Source organism: Entelurus aequoreus, linkage group LG01 (assembly GCF_033978785.1).
Source record: "Entelurus aequoreus isolate RoL-2023_Sb linkage group LG01, RoL_Eaeq_v1.1, whole genome shotgun sequence".
Classification (NCBI taxonomy): Eukaryota; Metazoa; Chordata; class Actinopteri; order Syngnathiformes; family Syngnathidae; genus Entelurus; species Entelurus aequoreus.
In genome coordinates, this window is record NC_084731.1 from 11,738,361 (window position 1) to 11,762,854 (window position 24,494).

Here is a 24,494-nt window from a genome sequence, read left to right on the forward strand (position 1 = left end):
AATTTAAAAAAAAAATTGTATTAATTCTTGTGCGGCCCGGTACCAACCGGTGGTTGGGGACCACTGAACTAATTGACTCCCCAACCCCACATTGTTCCTTTAACTCAGTGAGATGTGACGCTCCTCGCACGTTCACCAGCTAACATCAAACGCTCTTGGCGCTCGCCATCTCGGACGGCGCTGGACTTTTCCGACGGGTAAAAAAAAAAACGCACGACTTTCGCTCTCACGGTCGTACGGTGAACACGAATAGAAAACACTGAAATCCCCCCCGCATAGTGAATTTGCACACAGCTGAAATGACTACAATGTGCTAGTCAAGAATCTACAACCATTCTTCTCAACAAGAGACAAAAAAACATTTGTATGCACGTACAACACTTAAGACCTTCAGTATGTGCAATTAAATGATGGAACGGATTAAGTAAAGAAATCAAACAACGTACTAATATGAACTCGTCAAAGTGTTTACAAAGTTATAGTTAAAGTTACAAAGATATCTGTCTATTACCTGACACCTGACACCTGACATGTTAGCTACTTCTCTTTGTTTATAATATCTACTTTCTGCTGGATCTACTCTCTTTTTTATGCTGCAGCTGTCACATATACTGTAATATTGCACATGGTCATTGTTATATATTGTATATATATATATCAGTGGTCCCCAACCACCGGGCCACGGCCCAGTACCGGTCCACGGACCGATTGGTACCGGGCCACGCAAGATTATTTTTTTTTTGTTTGTTTTTTTAATTCAATCAACATAAAAAACACAATATATACATATTGTGTATGTGTATGTCAATATAGATCAATACAGTCTGCAGGGATACAGTCCGTAAGCACGCATGATTGTATTTATTTATGAAAAAAAAATAATAATAAAAAAATAAAAAAGGTTGGGGACCACTGGTATATATGATATAAACCAGCGGTCCCCAACCTTTTTGTAGCTGCGGACCGGTCAACGCTTGGAAATTTGTCCCACGGACCGGTGGGGGGTGGGGGGGGGGGGGGGGTTGTATTTAAAAAAATAAAAAAATAAAAATTTTTACATAAATAAATACAATCATGTGTGCTTACGGACTGTATCCCTGTATTCCAAAAAATGGAAATTGTGATGCATCATGTTGTATGCATGCATGTGTGATGCGTCATGTTGTATGCATGTGTGATGCGTCATGTTGTATGCATGCATGTGTGATGCATCATGTATGCATGCATGTGTGATGCATCATGTTGTATGCATGCATGTGTGATGTATCATGTTGTATGCATGCATGTGTGATGTATCATGTTGTATGCATGCATGTGTGATGCGTCATGTTGTATGCATGCATGTGGGATGCATCATGTTGTATGCATGCATGTGTGATGTATCATGTTGTATGCATGCATGTGTGATGTATCATGTTGTATGCATGCATGTGTGATGTGTCATGTTGTATGCATGCATGTGTGATGCGTCATGTTGTATGCATGCATGTGTGATGTGTCATGTTGTATGCATGCATGTGTGATGCATCATGTTGTATGCATGCATGTGTGATGCATCATGTTGTATGCATGCATGTGTGATGCGTCATGTTGTATGCATGCATGTGTGATGCATCATGTTGTATGCATGCACGTGTGATGCGTCATGTTGTATGCGTGTATGTGTGATGTGTCATGTTGTATGCGTGCATGTGTGATGCGTCATGTTGTATGCATGCATGTGTGATGCGTCATGTTGTATGCGTGCATGTGTGATGCGTCATGTTGTATGCATGCATGTGTGATGCATCATGTATGCATGCATGTGTGATGTGTCATGTTGTATGCATGCATGTGTGATACGTCATGTTGTATGCGTGCATGTGTGATGCGTCATGTTGTATGCATGCATGTGTGATGTATCATGTTGTATGCATGCATGTGTGATGCGTCATGTTGTATGCATGCATGTGTGATGTGTCATGTTGTATGCGTGCATGTGTGATGCGTCATGTTGTATGTATGCATGTGTGATGTATCATGTTGTATGCATGCATGTGTGATGTATCATGTTGTATGCATGCATGTGTGATGCATCATGTATGCATGCATGTGTGATGCGTCATGTTGTATGCATGCATGTGTGATGCGTCATGTTGTATGCATGCATGTGTGATGCATCATGTTGCATGCATGCATGTTTCGAATAAAATCAAACTCATACATTTTCAAATTCTTAGTTTCCAATTCAATCATCTTAATTATTTCCATTCGCACAATGGCCCCTTAAAAAGAAGAAATAAGGTGCGGATTTAAACAAGCTGTAAAGTACACAACTATGACCAATCTTACTGCGATGACAGGTGACTATAAAGTCTGCCAACGATGAGTCCAACACATCCGTCTGGATGCGCACAAGAAAGTCAAGCGGGTGTTATTTGCCAGCGCGATGCCATCAAAACCAAAGCAAAAAAGGTAGCGGACGCGGTTAAAAAAAAGCCGTCACCAGTTGCTGCAGCTGTTTGGCAAACACGATGACATGAGCCAAACTTATGGGCGCTTCAGGAGGCGTCATGGCAGATGCAGCTGTGGAAACACATCCGCCACACGACACCTCCGCTCCGGACAGGCTAACCTCCTCCAACCTCCGAGGACAAAGCTACGAACAATGGGAGACCGGGCTTTCTGCTCCGACGCTCCCGGTCTGTGGAACACTCTCTCCCTGACCACCTGAGGGCACCACTGACTGTGGGTGCTTTTTATAAAAGGCTTAAAAACCCTTTTTTTTTTTTTTTTAAAAATGCTTTTTTTAGATATATGCATACTAGTTCTAGCTATTAGGCTGTTGTAGTTTTTATTTTTATGTATTTTTATTAACTTTTTTTTTTTTTTTTTTTAATACACTGCAGCACTTTGAGGTTGTTTGCTCAATGTAAAGTGCTTTTTTTTTACAAATAAAATCTATTATTATTATTATTATTATTATTATTGTGATCAGTATGCAGCCCGACGCTCCCAGTCTGTGGAACGGTCTCCCTGACCACCTGAGGGTACCACAGACTGTGGATGCTTTTAAAAATAGGCTTAAAAAACCCTTCTTTTTAAAAAAAAAAAACATTTTTTAAGATAAAAGCATGCTAGTTCTAGCTATTGGGCTGTTCTAGTTTTTATTTATATTCATTTTTCTTATCTTTTTGTTTTTTAATACACTGTAGCACTTTGAGGTTGTTTGCTCAATGTAAAGTGTTTTTTTTTTTACAAATAAAATCTATTATTATTATTATTATTATTATGATCAGTATGCAGCCCGACGCTCCCGGTCTGTGGAACGCTCTCCCTGACCACCTGAGGGCACCATAGACTGTGGATGCTTTTAAAAAAGGCTTAAAAGCCCTTCTTTTTTTAAAAAAAACTTTTTTTTTTAGATATATGCATACTAGTTCTAGCTATTAGGCTGTACTAGGTTTTATTTTTATTTATTTGTATTATCTTTTTATTTTTATTTGTTAATACACTGTAGCACTTTGAGGTTGTTTGCTCAATGTAAAGTGCTTTTTTTTTATAAAAATAAAATCTATTATTATTATTATGATCAGTATGCAGCCCGACGCTCCCGGTCTGTGGAACGCTCTCCCTGACCACCTGAGGGCACCACAGACTGTGGGTACTTTTAAAAAAGGCTTAAAAACCCTTCTTTTTATAAAAAAAATCTATTACTATCAGTATGCAGCCCGATGCTGTCCGGCTGGCCCCGCTTTGATGGCCATGCTAATTCCGAGAGGGCCTAAGTAGCAAGAATAACAGATTACAATTTATCTGAGGAATGCCGCTCGATAAGGATGTGGCTTCCCTGGGCGGGGTCGGGGGGGGGGCCATGTACGGAGTGAGGGCCGAGGTAATTAGCCGCTAGACGCTCGGAAGTCAAACTTTCAGTCTGGCCTGGAAAAAAAAAAAAAAAAAAAAAAACGACGTCTGGATGGCATCCGTATCTGACCTGATCTTGGCCGTCCCACACGGCTCCAGGAAATTGTCATCATGCACCTCCACACACACACACACACACACACACACACACACACACACACACACACACACACACACACAACCTTTATCCTGTTTGACGAATAGCAGAAAGGTCTACGTCGCCGCCTCCGCCCCAACTTTCGCCACACTTGCTCCGCCCCCCTCCTTCTCACAGCATCCAACATGTTCAGGGGTCGGCAACCCAAAACGTAAAAAGAGCCATGTTGGACCAAAAATACAAAAAACAAATATATGTCTGGAGCCGCAAAAACTTAAAAGTCGCATATAAGTGAAGGCAACACATGACTTAAGTGTCTGTATTAGCTATAATAGCCTACTATCAAAATAACTATGTGTCGCAGGCTGAAGCAAATGTTGAAATGTAATATTTATTCTACACATTTTTACAACATTAGAAACCATTAGTAAATCAGAGGCTACTCAGGAGGTGAGATAACTCCTGGAAATTACTGGCTTTTAATGTCCAAAAGTATAGATGTGTGTGTCCAAGTTAAGACTGTCTTCTTCGAATAGATTTATTACAATCTTTGGCAAGCTAGGTAATGTTTGCTGTGGTCTGGAACAACATGGCACACAAACAACTATCAGAAAGGCAGCCAATACTGCATACGGATAATGTGTCATGACACATGAAAAATGTAATTATATACAAAAAGGATTAAAGTAAAGGAAATTAAATCAGCTCAAATATACATATATGCATTATGTACATACAGCTAGCCTAAATAGCATGTTAGCATTTATTAGTTTGCAGTCATGCGCTGACCAAATATGCCTGATTAGCACTCCAACAAGTCCATAACATCGGCAAAACGCACTTTTTTTGCATTCACACACAGTATAAAACATTTGGTGGACAAAATGAGACAAAGAAGGAGTGGAAGATTTGACATGTAAACAAATTGTTGCGTCACACTCCACACTATGGTGAGTTCAAGAACCGCCGAAATTACCGTATTTTTCGGAGTATAAATCGCTCCGGAGTATAAATCGCACCGGTCAAAAATGCATAATAAAGAAGGAAAAAAGCATATATAAGTCGCACTGGGGTATAAGTCGCATTTTTTGGGGACATTTATGTGATAAAAGCCAACACCAAGAATAGACATTTGAAAGGCAATTTAAAATAAATCAAGAATAGTGAACAACAGGCTGAATAAGTGTACGTTATATGAGGCATAAATAACCAACTGGTATGTTAACGTAACATATTATGGTAAGAGTCATTCAAATAACTCTAACATATAGAACATGCTATACGTTTACCAAACAATCTGTCACTCCTAATCGCTAAATCCCATGAAATCTTATACGTCTAGTCTCTTACGTGAATGAGATCAATAATATTATTTGATATTTTACGCTAATGTGTTAATCATTTCACACATAAGTCGCTCCTGAGTATAAGTCGCACCCCCCGGCCAAGCTATGAAAAAAACTGCGACTTATAGTCCGAAAAATACGGTATACGCAATATGTACATACAGCTAGCCTAAATAGCATGTTAGCATGTATTAGCTTGCAGTCATGCGCTGACCAAATATGCCGGATTAGCACTCCAAAAAGTCAATAACATCGACAAAACGCACTTTTTTTTTTTTTTTTGCATTCACACACAGTATAAAACATTTGGTGGACAAAATGAGACAAAGAAGGAGTGGAAGATTTCACACTCCACACTACGGTGAGTTCAAGAACCGCCGAAGTTAGTAGGACAAACTGTTGTTCAGCAAATAGTGTCATCAGTAAAGCATACACATAAACATAATAAAAAATGGTAGTTCTAACAATTGGGACGGTTTGTGTCGTGTTTGTCCTCAAACAAAAGACATACTAAAACCAAAAAATGGTTTCACACATATTTGTCCATTTTCAATCCTTTTTTTAAAAATACTCCAGAGAGCCACTAAGGCTTTTTTGATTGATTGATTGATTGATTGATTGATTGATTGAAACTTGTATTAGTAGATTGCACAGTTCAGTACATATTCCGTACAATTGACCACTAAATGGTAACACCCCAATAAGTTTTTCAACTTGTTTGAATCGGGGTCCATGTTAATCAATTCATGGTACACATATATCAGGGGTGTCCAAAGTGCGGCCCGGGGGCCATTTGTGGCCCGCACGTCATTTTTTTAACGGCCCCACGGCACATTTTAAAAATACGATTGAAAAAAATTGAAAACATGATAAGTGGTATAAAAGAGCAAACAGGTGAAATGTAACAAGAAAATGTCGCAATGTTTACTCTAATAACACAAAGCTGCCATGCAGGCTGTTTCTTTCTTTCTTTCAAAAATAATAATGAATCAAAATCAATGTCATTATGAATTATTGACCTATCCAAGGCTCCAATTACGTCACATTTGAGATATTTTCGGGGGAAATGTTGCATATTTTGCTGGTTTTTTTAAAGGACCTAAAACGAACAAACAAAAAACATAAACAACAATAAAACGTATAATTGACGGATAGATCTGAAGTTGATCTCGAGATTATTGTGTTAAAAGTAAACTGTAAAAATATATATATATATAATTTATTTTTTAACACTATAATTATTTTAATAATTTTAGTGTGATTTGTTTTTAAGTGTCATCGCTCAAAAAATATTAATGAATTAAAATCAATGTTGTTATGAGTTATTGACCTTTTTAACGCTCCAATTATTACATAATCTCAAATATTCCACTTAAAAATTTTATGGTGTGAAAATATTGCATATTTTGTATTTTTTCCATAAAAAAATAGGGTTTTCTTTGACAACGAGAGCATACAACTTAAATCTTTAAAAACGTTATATTGACAGATAGACCTAATGTTGATCTAGAGCAGGGGTCACCAACCTTTTTGAAACCAAGAGCTACTTCTTGGGTACTGATTAATGCGAAGGGCTACCAGTTTGATACACACTTAAATAAATTGCCAGAAATAGCCAATTTGCTCAATTTACCTTTAACTCTATGTTATTATTAATAATTAATTATATTTACACTTAATTGAACGGTTTAAAAGAGGAGAAAACACGAAAAAAAATGACAATTAAATTTTGAAACATAGTTTATCTTCAATTTTGACTCTTTAAAATTCAAAATTCAACTGAAAAAAAGAAGAGAAAAAATAGCTAATTTGAATCTTTTTGAAAAAATAAAAAAAATAATTTATGGAACATCATTAGTAATTTTTCCTGATTAAGCTTAATTTTAGAATTTGGATGACATGTTTTAAATAGGTTAAAATCCAATTTACACTTTGTTTGAATATATAACAAATTGGACCAAGCTATATTTCTAACAAAGACAAATCATTATTTCTTCTAGATTTTCCAGAACAAAAATTTTAAAATAAATTCAAAAGACTTTGAAATAAAATGTAAATTTGATTCTACAGATTTTCTAGATTTGCCAGAATAATTTTTTTGAATTTTAACCATGATAAGTTTGAAGAAATATTTCACAAATATTCTTCGTAGAAAAAACAGAAGCTAAAATGAAGAATTAAATTAAAATGTATTTATTATTCTTCACATTAAAAAATAATAATTTACTTGAACATTGATTTAAATTGTCAGGAAAGAAGAGGACGGAATTTTAAAGGTACAAAGGTATATGTGTTTAAAAATCCTAAAATCATTTTTAAGGTTGTATTTTTTCTCTAAAATTGTCTTTCTGAAAGTTATAAGAAGCAAAGTAAAAAAATTAATGAATGTATCTAAACAAATGAAGACCAAGTCTTTAAAATATTTTCTTGGACTTTCAAATTCTATTTGAGTTTCGTCTCTCTCAGAATCAAAAATGTCGAGCAAAGCGAGACCAGCTTGCTAGTAAATAAATACAATTTAAAAAACAGAGGCGGCTCACTGGTAAGTGCTGCTATTTGAGCTATTTTTAAGAACAGGCCAGCGGGCGACTCATCTGGTCCTTACGGGCTACCTGGTGCCCGCGGGCACCGCGTTGGTGACCCCTGATCTAGAGATTTAAAACTTGAATAATAACAAAAAATAATAATACTGAATAATGACACATTTTTTAATATTTTTTTTGACCAAAACCCTTTGGGGTCCCCGGGATCAAGCCTGAGTGGAGGCCTAAATGTATATTTTTTTATACATATATTGTATTGGTTTTTGAAATAAAAAAATATAAAAAATGGCCCCCGCTTGCTTTGATTTTACAGTGTGCGGCCCTCAGTGGAAAAAGTTTGGATATCCCTGACATATATACTATCAGCATAATGCAGTCATCACACAAGTTAGTCATCAAAGTATATACATTGAATTATTTACATTATTTACAATCCGGTGTGTGGGATGTGGAGGGGGGATGGGGGGGGGGGGGGGGGTTTGGTTTGGTTGATATCAACAATTGCATCATCAGAGAAATGGACATTGGAACAGTGTAGGTGTGACTTGGTAGGATAAGTACAGCAAGTAGTGGACATAGAGAGATCAGAAAGCATAAGAACAAGTATCTACATTTGATTGTTTACATTTGAGTATTTACAATCCGGGGAGGTGGGATGTGGAAGGGGGTCGGGTGTTAGTTTAGCATGCGGGTCGAGATCCGCGGGTTGCCGACCCCCGAACACGTCCGACCCAAACACTTCCTTCTGAGGTGCAACCTGAAACCGCAGACGTCTCCTCTGCGGCGGCGTTTTGTGCCGCCTCGTCAAGACGGCGGCGGACAGGCCCTGTCGGCGTGATTATCCCCCCGCTACCTGAGGAGGTGTTTGTTTGACGTCCGCCTCTGACAGCGGCGGGACACGCAACGTCGGGATGGAAGGGGCTCCCTTTCCAGTCAGAACCTATTAACACGTAAATCCACCTCTCAAGACTTTCACCGCGCTCGACTACCGCTACACACGTCCACGTGCTGCGCCGCCGCTGACATTTAAAGGAACGGCAACCCCCCCCCCCCCCACCCCCACCCTCCATGTTTCATCTCTCCTTGACTCACTCTTGCCAGAGGTTAAATGTATGTTTGAATAACAGAGAGGCCCGCTTGTAATTTCTGACCATTTCCTCTTTAGACTGCAACCTCCGGTTAGCGGGCCGCCTTGATGGGAGCGCCAGATGAAAGCCGGGAGGAGCGCGTGCGGCGGGAAAACGACCCAATTTTGCTAATCTGGCTCGGCAATCGGCCACAATTAAAAGCGAGATGAAAAAAAAAAAAGTCCCGAATCCCACACTCCGGGACTCGTTAAAAAAAAAAAGGAGAAATGCGAGGTGAGCCGCGTGGTGTGAATAATGGAGCAAAGTGAGGCCGCTTCAAATGGCATGTTCCATTAGCGTGTTCAAGGTGGCGTGCGTCGACTTCCACATGTCACCGCGCTTTTAATCTGGGAATCTCTTATTGATCGGCGCACGTGAGATCCTCCTGCCGACAATCAAACACGACAATGTGTGTGTGTGTGTGTGTGCACTTGTCTCACCATCCTTGTGTGGACATACATTTGATAAACCACCCTTCCCTTTCTGGGAGGATCTTTTGACTTGTGAGGACATTTGCCTGGTCCTCACAACTACACAAGTCAAATATTTCTTTACTTTGTGTGTTTTGCATTCTGAAGTGAGGTTGCAACTAGGGATGTCCGATAAATGTTTTAAAATGTAATATCGGAAATTATTGGTATCGTTTGTTTTTATTATCGGTATCGTTTTTTGTTTTTTTTTATTAAATCAACATAAAAAACACAAGATACACTTACAATTCGTGCACCAACCCAAAAAAAACTCCTTCCCCATTTACACTCATTCACACAAAAGAGTTGTTTCTTTCTGTTATTAATATTCTGGTTCCTACATTATATATCAATATATATCAATACAGTCTGCAAGGGATACAGTCCGTAAGCACACATGATTGTGCGTGCTGCTGCTCCACTAATAGTACTAACCTTTAACAGTTAATTTTACTAATTTTCATTCATTACTAGTTTCTATGTAACTGTTTTTATATTGTTTTACTCTCTTTATTATTCAAGAAAATGTTTTTAATTTATTTATCTTATTTTATTATTTTTTTAAAAAGTACCTTATCTTCACCATACCTAGTTGTCCAAATTAGGCATAATAATGTGTTAATTCCACGACTGTATATATCGGTTGATATCGGTATCGGTAATTAAAGAGTTGGACAATATCGGAATATCGGATATGGGCAAAAAGCCATTATCGGACATCCCGAGTTGCAACTCTTTACTCCCATCTAGGGCTAGATATATAACCTACTAACCAAACGTGGGTCCACACAAAGTAGACAATACATGTATGTGTGTGTGTGTGTGTGTGCGTGTGTGTGTGTGTGTGTGTGTGTGTGTGTGTGTGTGTGTGTGTGTGTGTGTGTGTGTGTGTGTGTGTGTGTGTGTGTGTGTGCGGGGGAGACGGAGAGGACGCCGTTCCAAACGTGTTTGTGCAATAGTCGCTGCCGACTGATATTTGAATATTTGGGTAACACTTTAGTATGGGGAACATATTCTTAGTAGCAAAGACTTAATTTAGAGTTATTTGGACACTAGGGGAACATATAAGGGTTAGTTTAGGGTTACTAATAAGCAATATTTCTGAGGTTATTGAGGGAAGACTCTTAGTTAATGGCTTACTGCTTGTATAATAAGGCCATGCAGAATAAGTACTTAATAATGATGACTAATTAAGAGCCAATATGTTACCAATTTGCATGTTAATAAGTAACTAATTAATGGTGAGTATGTTCCCCATACTAAAGTGTTACCATATACCGTAATTTCCGGACTATAAGCCGCTACTTTTTCCCCTCGTTCTAGTCCCTGCGGTTTATACAAGGGTGCGGCTTATTTACGGCCGGTTCTTCTCCGACACCGACGAAGAGGATTTCGGTGGTTTTAGTACGCAGGAGGAAGACGATGACACAATGATTAAAGACTGACTTTTCATATACCGGTAGGCTGGTTATTTTGATAACGTACAGGCGAGCACTTTGTATTACTTTGCACCGTTGTATTATTTGTACTCTGCACGAATGCTGTTCGCCATGTCAAAGATGTGAAAGTTTGATTGAATGATTGAAAGATTTATTGTTAATAAATGGGACGCTTTGCATTCCCAAACAGTCATCTCTGTCCCGACAATCCCCTCCGTGGTAGCAGGAACCCCTATATACTACGCTAATTACACATCAAAACCCTGCGGCTTATAGTCGGGTGCGGCTTATATATGGAGCAATCTGTATTTTCCCCTAATTTTAGCTGGTGCGGCTTATAGTCAGGTGCGGCTTATAGTCCGGAAATTACGGTATATGGTAACACTTTAGTATGGGGAACTATTCGCCATTAATTAGTTGCTTATTAACATGCAAATTAGTAACATATTGGCTCTTAACTAGTCATTATTAAGTACTTATTAATGCCTTATTCTGCATGGCTTTATTATACAACCAGTAAGTCATTAACTAAGAGTCTTCCCTAAATAACCTCAGAATGATTGAGTTGTTGTATATGATTCTCCCTTTAATACCACTACCATGAATTGATTAACATGGACTTAAACAAGTTGAAAAACATATTGGGGTGTTACCATTTAGTGGTCAGTTGTACGAAATATGTACTGTGCTGTGTAATCTACTAATAAAAGTTGTAATCAATCAATCAAAAAACTTGATGAATATGGTCTGTTCTTACATAATAAAACACAAAACTACAATAACCCTAAACCTTAAGTCGTTGTTACTTAGAATATGTTCCCCATATTGTCAGGGTTGTCCCTGACAGTTTGGTCAAGTTTGAGTTTTCCTCTGCGTTTGTCTTAGTTTCCTGTCTTTAGTTCCTGTCAGCACTCTTATTTTGGTTATTTCCTGATTATCTATGATAAATATCAGAAATTAGGGATTTATCAATAATAAGGGAACGTGAAATCCAAGAGCGATCCTCTGGGGGGTGCAGTTTCTGATCGACTGGGAGGGTTACCCCCCCCCCCCAGAGGATCGCTCTTGGATTTCACGTTCCCTTATTATTGATAAATCCCTAATTTCTGATTTTTATCATAGATAATCAGGAAATAACCAAAATAAGAGTGCTGACAGGAACTAAAGACAGGAAACTAAGACAAACGCAGAGGAAAACTCAAACTTGACCAAACTGTCAGGGACAACCCTGACACACACATATATATATATATATATATATATATATATATATATATATATATATATATATATATATATATATATATATATATATATATATATATATATATATATATATATATATATATATATATATATATATATATGGTAACACTTTAGTATGGGGAACATATTCTAAGTAACAAATACTTAATTTAGAGTTATTTGGTCAATAGGGGAACTAATAAGGGTTGGGGTTACTAATAAGCAATAATTCTGAGGTTATTGAGGGAAGACTCTTAGTTAATGAATTACTGGTTGTATAATAAGGCCATGCAGAATAAGGCTTTAATAAGCAATTAATAATGACTAATTAAGAGCCAATATATTACTAATTTGCACATTACCATATATACAGTGTATATATATATATATATATATATATATATATATATATATATATATATATATATATATATATATATATATATATATATATATATGGTAACACTTTAGTATGGGGAACATATTCACCATTAATTAGTTGCTTATTAACATGCAAATTAGTCATTATTAAGTACTTATTAATGCCTTATTCTGCATGGCCTTACTATACAACCAGTAAGCCATTAACTAAGAGTCTTCCCTCAATAACCTCAGAATGATTGTTTATTAGTTACTAAGTAAGGAAGTTGTTGTGTATGATTCTCCCTTTAATACCACTTAAAGTATATGGTCTGTTCTTTTGTAACAAAACACAAAACTACAATAACCCTAACCCTTAAGTCTTTGTTACTTAGAATATTTTCCCCATACCCATATATATATATATATATATATATATATATATGGTAACACTTTAGTATGGAGAACATATTCTAAGTAACAAAGACTTAATTTAGAGTTATTTGGACACTAGGGGAACATATAAGGGTTAGTTTAGGGTTACTAATAAGCAATAATTCTGAGGTTATTGAGGGAAGACTATTAGTTAATGGCTTACTGGTTGTATGATAAGGCCATGCAGAATAAGGCTTTAATAAATACTTAATAATGAGTAATTAAGAGCCAATATGTTACTAATTTACACGTTAATAAGCAACTAATTAATGGTGAATATGTTCACACTAAAGTGTTACCAAATGTATATATATATATAGGTATGGGGAACATATTCTAAGTAACAACGACTTAAGGGTTAGGGTTATTGTAGTTTTGTGTTTTGTTACGTAAGAACAGACCATATTCATCAAGTGGTATTAAAGGGAGAATCACATACAACAACTTCCTTACTTAAGCAATCATTCTGAGGTTATTGAGGGAAAACTCTTAGTTAATGGTTATCTGGTTGTATGATAAGGCCATGCAGAATAAGGCATTAATAAGTACTTAATAACGACTAATTTGCATGTTAATAAGCAATTAATTAAACTAATTAATGGTGAATATGTTCCCCATACTAAAGTGTTACCCATTTTAGTCAGGAATACGAGGCCAGGCTGCATCGTCTCATATAATCAGATTATTAAGAAAGCCACATACACAGCGGATAAAGAAGGTGAGAAGACGCTTGACGGCAGAGCGGGGACGAGACGGGCCGCGGTAAAGACTTGTCACTTGACTCAAATGAGGCGTGATGTTTCCCCAAATCGCGTGGCGGTCCTGACGCGGCAATGCATTGCAGGTTGGCAATTGTGTTTGCTTTTTTTTTTGTTTTTTTGTGGCGAGGAATGAGGGAATGCAGGGGAGGGCAGGAAGCGAGCGAGGAAGCAGGGGAATGTCTACCACGCTGACGAAGAAATACCTTTTTATGTTTTGTCACCTTTTCCAGTCACAGCGACCGAATCGGACCGATACCGAGCCCCTCGTCCCCCCCAATCTTGGCACGGTGTCTTTGAACCACCCTCATCCCTTCTTCAATGGCAAAGCATGCAAGGAGTTAACCCCCCTCCCCCCTCCCACCCTCCCTCGACACCAGATTCGCCACCACGTCCCTTCCAAAGCAGGGGTTAATATCACGGCCGCCTGGTAAGGCATTATCCAGAACCTCTCAGAACAAAAGGCCTCTTTTGCAAACAGACTCTTTCTCCTTCAAAAACCTCTACCGCCGCCGCCCCCCCATCAGTGTCCAAAGGTGTTTGCTGAAGTAAATCTGCCTAAATCCTCCGCAGCTAGGAGGAGGAGGAGGGAAGGTGCACTGATAATCCTTATTCTTAACCAAAAAGGGTGGGGGGAAAGAAAAAAGTTGTGTGTGAGGCAAAAGAAAGAGTAAAAAAAGAAATCCATATCACATGAAGCGCCCCCTTGACTCGTCCCCCGAATAACATTAGCATCCATCCCACAATAAAGATATCAGTAACACAAGTGTTTGCAGGACACAACTTTTCAAGGCAAAAAAATAAATAAAAAAATAAAAGAAGAGTTGCTTTTGCCTAATATTACAAAACAAAACGGCAGATACCGTATTTTTCGGAGTATAAGTCGCTCCGGAGTATAAGTCGCACCGGCCGAAAATGCATAATAAAGAAGGAAGAAAACATATATAAGTCGCACTGGAGTATAAGTCGCATTTTTGGGGGAAAATGTATTTGATAAAAGCCAACACCAAGAATAGACATTTGAAAGGCAATTTCAAATAAAGAATAGTGAACAACAGGCTGAATAAGGGTTAGGGTTAGGGCTGAATAAGGCGCACTGTCGAGTTTTGAGGGGAAAAAAAGGATTTTAAGTGCGCCTTATAGTCCGGAAAATACGGTACTTGTTTGTGATTAATTGTATGAGCTAAAGTGTTGACTTTGACAGTTTTAACGCAAACATATTTGCCTTATTAACTGCCTTTACATAAACAAAATAAAATACACCGGTAATGTTTTAGCGCTTTCATGGCGAGTTTACTGACGGATATAAGTAAGAACTCTACACTACTTTATATTACAAATGGCAACAGCGGAGGATGAATGTCACATAACAAGAAGATAGAGACTATTTTATCGGTACGGACTACAAAGGCGGACGCGCGCTATTTTTCAGGATTAATGCCGATCCCAAATAAAAATCAGCAGGTATCAGAAGGTAAGAAAAGTTGCTTTTGCATAATATTACAAAACAAAACGTCAGATAATATGTCTTACCTTTTACACACACCATAATAATACTCCTATGTTGAAGCACATCAAACGGTGCAGCCTACACGTATCTCTTATGTTTGCCTGCAATCTACTGGTCCCACTTATCATTACACCATGTAGCAGAAAAAATTGCTTCGAAGTGGGTAAGCTCAATCAAACTACTAAAGTAAAGGAGTATGTGTGGTCAAAATAAAGTGTGCAATAATCTGCGTTTATACAAGGTAAATGCTATACCGTATTTTCCGGACCATAGGGCGCACCGGATTTTAAGGCGCGCTGCCGATGAATTTTTGATGGTTTTTCATATATAAGGCGCACCGGATTATAGGGCGCATTAAAGGAGTCATATTATTATTATCAAAACTAAAGTTCCTTGGGTGAATAATGGGACCTCACTACACCGGTATGTTTTAGCGCTTTCATGGCGAGTTTACTGACAGATATAAGTAAGAACTTTACACTACTTTATATTAGAAATGGCAACAGCGGAGGATGAATGTCACATAACAAGAAGATAGAGAAAAATAAGACGCTTATCGACTACGTTGTCGGCACGGACTACAAAGGCGGAAGCGCACAATTTTTCAAGGCAAAAAAAGGACAAATAAAAAGGCAAAAAAAAAAAAAAGAGACACCTGCTCTCGGATGCACTTCTTAAAGAAGTGTCCACAAATAGTGCGAGCGCGCCATCTTGTAACACTATCTGTGTCAGGAGGGGCCCGGGCCCCAGCTAGAGGAGGGAGGCTATAAAAGGCTTGTAACCAGGGGACCGGCAACAAACAAGCACAAACAGCCCAGTTATTTCTCTCCAGCAGCCACCCCTTCCTCCCTCATCACCCCCCCCCCCCCACCTCCCCTTTTCATCTCGGCCCCCTTTCTGATGCTGAATGCAAATGTGCAGCCCCGCTGCTGGCGGCGAAAGGGGCTGAATTGTGATTAAGAGGGAGAAGAAGAAGCGGCAGAAGAGGAGCTCCTTTCTTTGTTCTCCCCCCGGGGGGATGTTTACCAGGAGAGACGCGGCGGATCAGATATGAAAGGCATTCAGGTCAGCATTGATGTGAGCCAAAGTGAAATGGTACCTAAGGCATTCCAAAGACCCGCCGTGTCAGGGGTCCGGCCCGGCGGTGCCTCTGCGAGTGTGTGTTCCCTGGCCGCCAGGCGGACGGAACGGGAGGGGGGTGGGTGGTAAAAAAAAAAAAAAGAGAGAAAAGAAACGTCTTCAGACAAGCGAGGCGATTCAAGAAGGGAGGCGCAAAATAAAAAATACATTAAGATTTTTTTTATTTTTTATTGCCAATGTCCAGGATGCAGGAGATGATCACTAGTTGTGTGTTTGAGTGTGTGTGTGTCACAGCATTTGCTTTTATGTGTCTTATGTGTGTGTGTGAACTAGGACACATCACACACACGCGCGCACACGGCGAGGACGGCGACAAAAACGCCACAAAATAATAATTCTGCAAAAAATGCGAGTGACGGCACGAGGACACGAGGGGGTCATGGCAAAGTTCAGGAGACGAACTCCACTCAAGACGAGGTGTTTCGGGGAGAAAAAAAAATTCACGCTGGCAGGCCGCGGCGGAAACGGTGAACTCGCATTTGCGCGTCACACCTAGCCAGGTTTTCAGCGGGCCGCCTCGGCGTCACGTCACAGTACCCCCCCCCACCCCGGCCGACACCCAATTATTTCACTTGCTCAAACAGAATAATCCCCTTTTCAACGCGGCGGCGGCCGTGAAATAGTCCTTTTTTTGCAACAGGAAGAAGAAGAAGCCATCAGGAGCTGAGGGGGGTGCGCACAATTGGGGACCCGTATGGGAATGGCGGCGGTGAATGGGCACAGGCGGACAACCCCCCGCCATTATTGACGGTATAAACATGTAAATGAAACACATTACCGCTGACAATCAATTGTCCGCGAGCGCGCCGCGAAACCTCCTCCTTCCTTTAACCCCCACCCTGCACCTTCAAGGGAGGGGGGGCACCTTGTCTGCACCCCCAAATCCCCCCCCCCCCAAAAAAACCCCTCCTTTTCTCTCCCACAGAACTTAATAATACAATTGGCATTGTGTTACGCGCAATGCTTGATTTCTTACACACACACACACACACACTCTCACGCACACACACACTCAGACATGTAAAGCGCCGTTACGTAATCAGAGTGCAGTTCCGAGGGGACGTCCTGTCACTCAAAGGTCACAGGTCACGCAGGGGAATCAGAAATGATCCCAATGAGCCTGATGCAGGATTTAGTCACACACACACACACACAATTTCTATGTGTTTGCCATAAAATAAGAGAATGACAGGTGTGTGAGCGCACTTCTGGTCACAGCTGGACGTGACACGCCACACCTGGTGCGGACAAAACTGTCGAGGTCAACTTTCACAGCGGATGTGTCCGCACGTGTGTGTGTGTGTGTGTGTGTGTGTGTGTTACTTGGAATATTAAAGGCTAGCAGGAGGAAGCGATGGTGAAATATCACATGACACACTGGCCAAGGGAGAGTTACCGAGTGCCACCTCCAGCCCCGGAGGCCAACAGTCATCTGGGTAAGAATGTCATCGCTCGGACAACTTAGTGAGCAAAGGCCTCGTTCGGACTAAGTGGCTGCAAAATCATGGCTTTTAACCGTAAAAACCCAGCAAAAAAAAAAAAAAGGAAAGGAAACGCGTGGAGCGACTTCCTCACGCTTCCAGGTATCACATTCATGGGGGGTCCGGGGTCATGTCGGGGAGGGCGGCCAAACAAGTATGAGTCTCACAAGCGACCCGGGCCTAGTTAGTCTACCACGGCGGGCCAGGGAGAGGACAGCGAAGGCGGGCAGCGAGGGGAAGAGCGGCCAAGCCTCAATAAGCCTCCACATTCCCAGGGGTGGGAGGGGGGTACGAAAGGGGGGAGGGAGGGGGAGCGAGGAATTTACACTTCTATTTTATTATTAAAAATTCCACCAATTTTCACTGGGTATTTAAATACCTATGCTACTTGCAGAGGTGAGAATTTGAAGAAAAAAAATGACCAAATTGGAACACACACCAAGTGTGTGTGTGTGTTTGGACTCAAAAACAGGTGGCCACTGCTAAACAAGCTCCCAACATTTTTTTTATTTATTTTTTTTAAAATAAATATATATTTCAAGCCCAGCTGTTGCTGTTTGTCCGCCATGGACCCAGCAGATCAATAAATTAAATCCCCGATAAATAAACAGTGGCTTGTAAAAAAATAAAATAAACACAAGACGCAGGAACAAAAACGCCCTTGCGCGTCAACAATGTGTGCAGATCATTTGGAATAAAGTGCAAATTGGGGAAGGAAAAAAAGCAACAAATGTGCAAAAACCTGTGTTTACTTCTTACGGGCGCAACAACGCAAAGAAGGCACACAAAAAAAATCAACCAAAAAACCTCCAGGATTTGAGCGTCAAATCGTGCGTGTGGCTGGGATCCACCCAGGCGGGTGAGCCGTGACACACCCCGGGGTCCAACAACTTTTACCACATGCAAAAAAAAAAAAAGTTTGCTCCACGCACAACACACCTCGAAGCGGGAACGTTGCACCCACAGTGCGCACACGTTCGCACCCCACAACCCCCCGCGCGTCATGACGCACTGGGTCGCCCAGCCAGGCTGCTGCGCACCCACCCCCGGGGGGGTTCGGTGGACGGGACGAGCTCTTACCGTTTTTCCGCCTGGGGTTGGCCTGTTTTCGCCGCTTGCACCGGGGCCCCTCCGCCATCATCTCCTGCCTCATCGAGAAGTGTGCGTGCGGGCTCAGACGGCGACTCGCATGGACCCGAAACCCTTGATCTGGGTACCTAAAAAAAGGGGGGGGGGGGGGGACGCACACGCACAGAGAGAAGACCAGCAGATGTGTCAGCGAAGAATTAAAAACAAAATAGTACACAAAACACTAATAAATGTCAGTAAAAGCCTGTTAGAAGTTTAAAAAAGTGATTTATTTTCAATGAATCTATTTTATACCGCTTGTCCCTTTTGGGGTCGCGGGGGGTGCTGTGTGAAATGTTATTTTTTTCAGGGCATCAATTAAAGATGGAATAATAACAGCATTTTAGACTATTTTCAGGCTTAAGTGCATGGGCGTGCAGGCACACACACACACACACACACACACACGCACACACACACACACACACACACACAAGTCAGATATAGGAAAAGTAACGGAACTTGGAGCCGCGGCGTAATTACGCCAAAATGGTTTAAAAAGGGTGCAATGTAAACTGTGCATAAGTCGTAAAGTGGTGGGAATAATACAGTCGCGGGGATAAGTTGGTGGTGTAATAAGTTGATAAAGTGGGGAAAGTGGAGCCACGCAAAGTGGGATGAGGCGGACCGAGCAGAGCGGAGCTGCGCGGCGACTCACGCCGGGCAAGGAGCGCCTATTCCCCGTCTGCGCGCAAGGCGAAGCTCGCCATTCCTCCACGTTTTATTTTTTTTTTCTGTTTTTTTTTTTTTTTTTTTTTTATACTTAACTTCTATCCACCTGCGCAGGTAAAGTTCCAAGTCGAGCCTTTTTTTAAAAAATAAATAAATGAATAAAAAAGTGGAATATTTGCACGTACCTGCTGCCAACAGCGCCGGTCCGACGACACCGGAGAGCCGCTCCAGCGGTGATAATAAAAGCCTTAGAAATAAAAAAAAAAAGCCTTGCTACGGTCGAGGGAGGGAGGGAGGGCTGCGCGCGTCCTGCTCGGGCAGGTTTACAACTGATGTCTTACACCCACTCCAGGAAACAAACCTGGGTCGGGACTGACGTGTTCCGCCTCTTCTAATGACATTTTTTTTCTTTTTTTTTTTCTTTCCACCTCCTTTTCTTTTGCCGTGCGCACGGAGAAGCCCCCTGAAACGCACGCCACCTATCTTCACGGGAGGGGATAATTGAGGGGGAGCCAAACGTGAGCATCTTCTGGCTTCAACTTATTTTTTTTTATTTTTTTTTTATTTTTTTTTTAATTCCTCCCCTCCCACCCCCCCAATACTCTCCTGGTGCCCCCCTCCCTCCCCATCGTGCTTTCTCCATCCTCCCCTTTTGTACAGAGAAACAACTATGTTCTCTCCGAGTGTGCGCACGGAGTCTATGTGTGTGTGTACATGTATGTGTGTGTGTGAACTTGAAGCGCGTCCACGCCAGCCGCAATCACGTAAGGGTTCTTTTATTTCTTTTTTTTTTTTACATTTTTTGGGTGGTTTTTTTTTTTTTTTTTGGGTAGAAATGTGCATTATCTTTGCGGGGCTGTTATTGACCACAAACCGCGCCTGGGAAAAAAAAATATTTATTTATTTAATCTAAACTGTATTTTTTTGTCTCCCTGCAAAATAACGCGTATTTATTGAATTTAACTACTAACATCAATCACATTATTTTATTTGTTATTATTATTTTTTTTATTTGTGCAAATTAGTGGAAACAAAGAGTGACTAATGTGCGCATTTTTTATTTTTTTTGGCGACAATAAACAAACATAATTATTAAAAATATATTAGAATAATGTCAATATCGACAGATTATAGGTTTTGTTTGTTTACAATAATAAGAATTAACTGACTTTATTTTGTTTATTAAAACAAATGCTTATTATACTGAAGTAATGAAAAATTATATTTTATTTTTTTTAACGAGCATCATGACACTAAAATATACATATTGTTTTTATTTTCTTCCTTTTTTTTTTTTTTTTTAATAGCATAAAAAAAAGGGGGGGGGGGGCGTGAAGACCACGTAAAGTGACCGGGGAAAAGCTGCTCGAGTCCCCGCAGGAATATTAGGAGGAATACCACGGACGTTTTCTTGGGGTTTTTTTATTGGAGTGATTCTGGCTTCTGGAGGCCACTTAAAGAGGATGAATCCCACATTTATTAAAGACGTCAACCGACGCGCAAACACACGCGTGTGCGCGCGTAAAGAGAGGAGAGAGAGAGAGGGAGAGAGAGAGAGAGAAGGGAGGAGGGATGGATGGTGCAAGCCACGCCCACGCCATGAGCTGATTGGCTATGCAAATAAAGGGTTACTTCGCGTCCCTTCCCCTCGCAGGTCGCCACTGGATGGCTAATTAAATCATCAATCAGTCCCCCCCTCCTCGTTTTTACATCCCAAAAATAAGATGCGGGCTAACATCAAGTGTATTTTTATTTTATTATTTCTTTTTACAGAGAAAGATGGATTCTTGAATTTGATAAGACTTATTTTACTGCCTCTTTCGTGATCATTGTCATTATTATCATGAACGTCTGGCCCATTTTATGTACCGGGAGGACAATTGAACAAGTTATTGGTAAGTTTCTATTTCCGTCCACTTTTCTGGACAACGTAGTCTAAAAGGGGTCATTTTGCTCGTTGGGGTGTTTGCATGTAAACGACGGGGCCGGGTTTTACGCAGTCTCTCACACGCACTTGAACGCACCACGGCCATCCATTCATCCAGGCGGGCATGAAGTGGCCCCTCTCTGCTGCAGCTCTTGTGCGTGGGGCCGCATATTCACCGTGTAAACGGATTAAGTGTGTATTTGACCTTTAAAGGGGGGGTTGCTGTGTCAAATGCATATATGTTGTTAATTGAACAAGGCGTGGGGTGTGTTAATATTTATTCTGCATGTACAATTGATAATAAAAGTGTGATGACAAGACAAGAGTTGTTTGTCTCCCCTGCTTGTTAAATAAAAATGGAGGCTTATTTTGTCGAGTGGAATCAATATGTGCTCAATTCATTGGGATTTTGTAGGCTTTTTTAAATTTATTTCTATATATGCCTGCAGGCTGAAGTAACATATTCTAATTAGGGATGTAAATGCGTTAAAATGTAATATCGGAAATTATCGGTATCGGTTTTTTAATTATCTGTATCGTTTTTTTAATTTTATTTTTTGTTTTTTTTTATTAAATCAACATAAAAAACACAAGATACACTTACAATTAGTGCACCAACCCAAAAAACCTCCCTCCCCCCATTTCTTTCTGTTATCAATATTCTGCTTCTTACATTATATATCAATACAGTCTGCAAGGGATACAGTCCGTAAGCACGCATGATTGTGCGTGCTGCTGGTCCACTAATAGTACTAACCTTTAACAGTTAACTTTACTCATTTTCATTAATTACTAGTTTCTATGTAACTGTTTTTATATTGTTTTGCTTTCTTTTTTATTCAAGAAAATGTTTTTAATTTAGTTATCTTATTTTATTTATTTTTTTTATTATCTGTATCGTTTTTTTAATTTTATTAAATCCACATAAAAAACACAAGATACACTTACAATTAGTGCACCAACCCAAAAAACCTCCCTCCCCCATTCACACTCATTCACACAAAAGGGTTGTTTCTTTCTGTTATTAATATTATGGTTTCTACATTATATATCAATATATATATCAATACAGTCTGCAAGGGATACAGTCCGTAAGCACACATGATTGTGCGTGCTGCTGGTCCACTAATAGTACTAACCTTTAACAGTTAATTTTACTCATTTTCATTCATTACTAGTTTCTATGTAACTGTTTTTATATTGTTTTACTTTCTTTTTTATTCAAGAAAATGTTTTTAATTTATTTATCTTATTTTATTTGATTCATTTTTTTAAAAAGGACCTTATCTTCACCATACCTGGTTGTCCAAATTAGGCATAATAATGTGTTAATTCCACGACTGCATATATTGGTCGATATCGGTATCGGTTGATATCGGTATCGGTAATTAAAGAGTTGGACAATATCGGAATATCGGCAAAAAGCCATTATCGGACATCCCTAATTGTAATGCTAATTTTGCAGAAGCAGCCACACTTTGAGGTCCAAATTTAAACAGGTCAAAAAATAATTCAGAGTAAAATGTGGATTTATTTGTCAAAGCTGCACGGAAACTGAGCAAAAAACCGTACAAAAAAGGGGGAGCGTGTGACGTTGACCGAAATCTCTGCATGAATAAATTCATACCGGGGGGGGTTTTCTGTGTCGTCTTCGGCGACCGCACGCCAAAATAAAAGACGCCGCGGCAGCCGCCGCCTCAAGATGGCGTGGCGTGTGCGCCGCCGTCCCTGATTATTGGCCTGATTTAGATGTGTGGGAGCCACGTCTCGAATTAGACGGAGAACAAGAATCGGGATAGAATTTGAGGGAATTAAAAAAGGCACGCATGAGATTTGGAGGATGTTATCACAACACGAGAAGCACATCTTCACAATTTAACAAGTCAAAGTAGACGAGGGGGGTCAGGAGGTCACATTAGGAGATGGGGAGACACCTCTGTCTTCCTTTTTTTCCCTCTTTCTATCCCCTCCTGCTCCGGCCCGGCTGCACCAAATGATAATATAAATATACATTTACCGTATTATTCGGAGTATAAGTCGCACCGGTCGAAAATGCATAATAAAGAAGGGAAAAAAAAACATATATAAGTCTCACTGGAGTATAAGTCGCATTTTTGGGGGGGAATGTAGTTGATAAAAGCCAACACCAAGAATAGACGTTTGAAAGGCAATTTAAAATGTCTAAATCAGGGGTCACCAACGCGGTGCCCGCGGGCACCAGGTAGCCCGTAAGGACCAGATGAGTCGCCCGCCGGCCTGTTCTAAAAATAGCTCAAATAGCAGCACTTACCAGTGAGCTGCCTCTATTTTTTATTTATTTACTAGCAAGCTGGTCTCGCTTTGCCCGACATTTTTAATTCTAAGAGAGACAAAACTCAAATAGAATTTGAAAATCCAAGAAAATATTTGAAAGACTTGGTCTTCACTTGTTTAAATAAATTCATTATTTTTTTTACTTTGCTTCTTGTAACTTTCAGAAAGACAATTTTAGAGAAAAAATACAACCTTAAAAATGATTTTAGGATTTTTAAACACATATACCTTTTTACCTTTTAAATTCCTTTGTCTTCTTTCCTGACAATTTAAATCAATGTTCAAGTAAAACATTTTTTTTTATTGTAAAGAATAATAAATACATTTTAATTTAATTCTTCATTTTAGCTTCTGTTTTTTCGAAGAAGAATATTTGTGAAATATTTCTGTAAACTTATTATGATTCAAATTCAAAAAAATTTTATTCTGGCAAATCTAGAAAATCTGTAGAATCAAATTTAAATCTTGTTTCAAAGTCTTTTGATTTTCTTTTAAATTTTTGTTCTGGAAAATCTAGAAGAAATAATGATTTGTCTTTGTTAGAAATATAGCTTTGTTTGTTATATATTCTAACAAAGTATAAATTGGATTTTAACCTAT

General features: G+C 39.6%; 1 protein-coding gene across 1 annotated transcript in view; it reads right to left on the reverse strand.

The window, feature by feature from the left end:
- zeb2b (zinc finger E-box binding homeobox 2b) overlaps positions 1–20,197 on the reverse strand; it is a 234,907-nt gene extending 214,710 nt beyond the window's left edge. The window contains exons 1-2 of the mRNA XM_062064394.1: positions 19,840–20,197; positions 18,935–19,071 (exon numbers count right to left, since the gene is read on the reverse strand). Of these exons, the coding sequence (XP_061920378.1) occupies positions 18,935–19,007 (73 nt within the window). The 5' untranslated portion in view covers positions 19,008–19,071; positions 19,840–20,197. The remainder of the gene's footprint in view (positions 1–18,934; positions 19,072–19,839) is intronic.
- Positions 20,198–24,494: the final 4,297 nt, after the last annotated feature.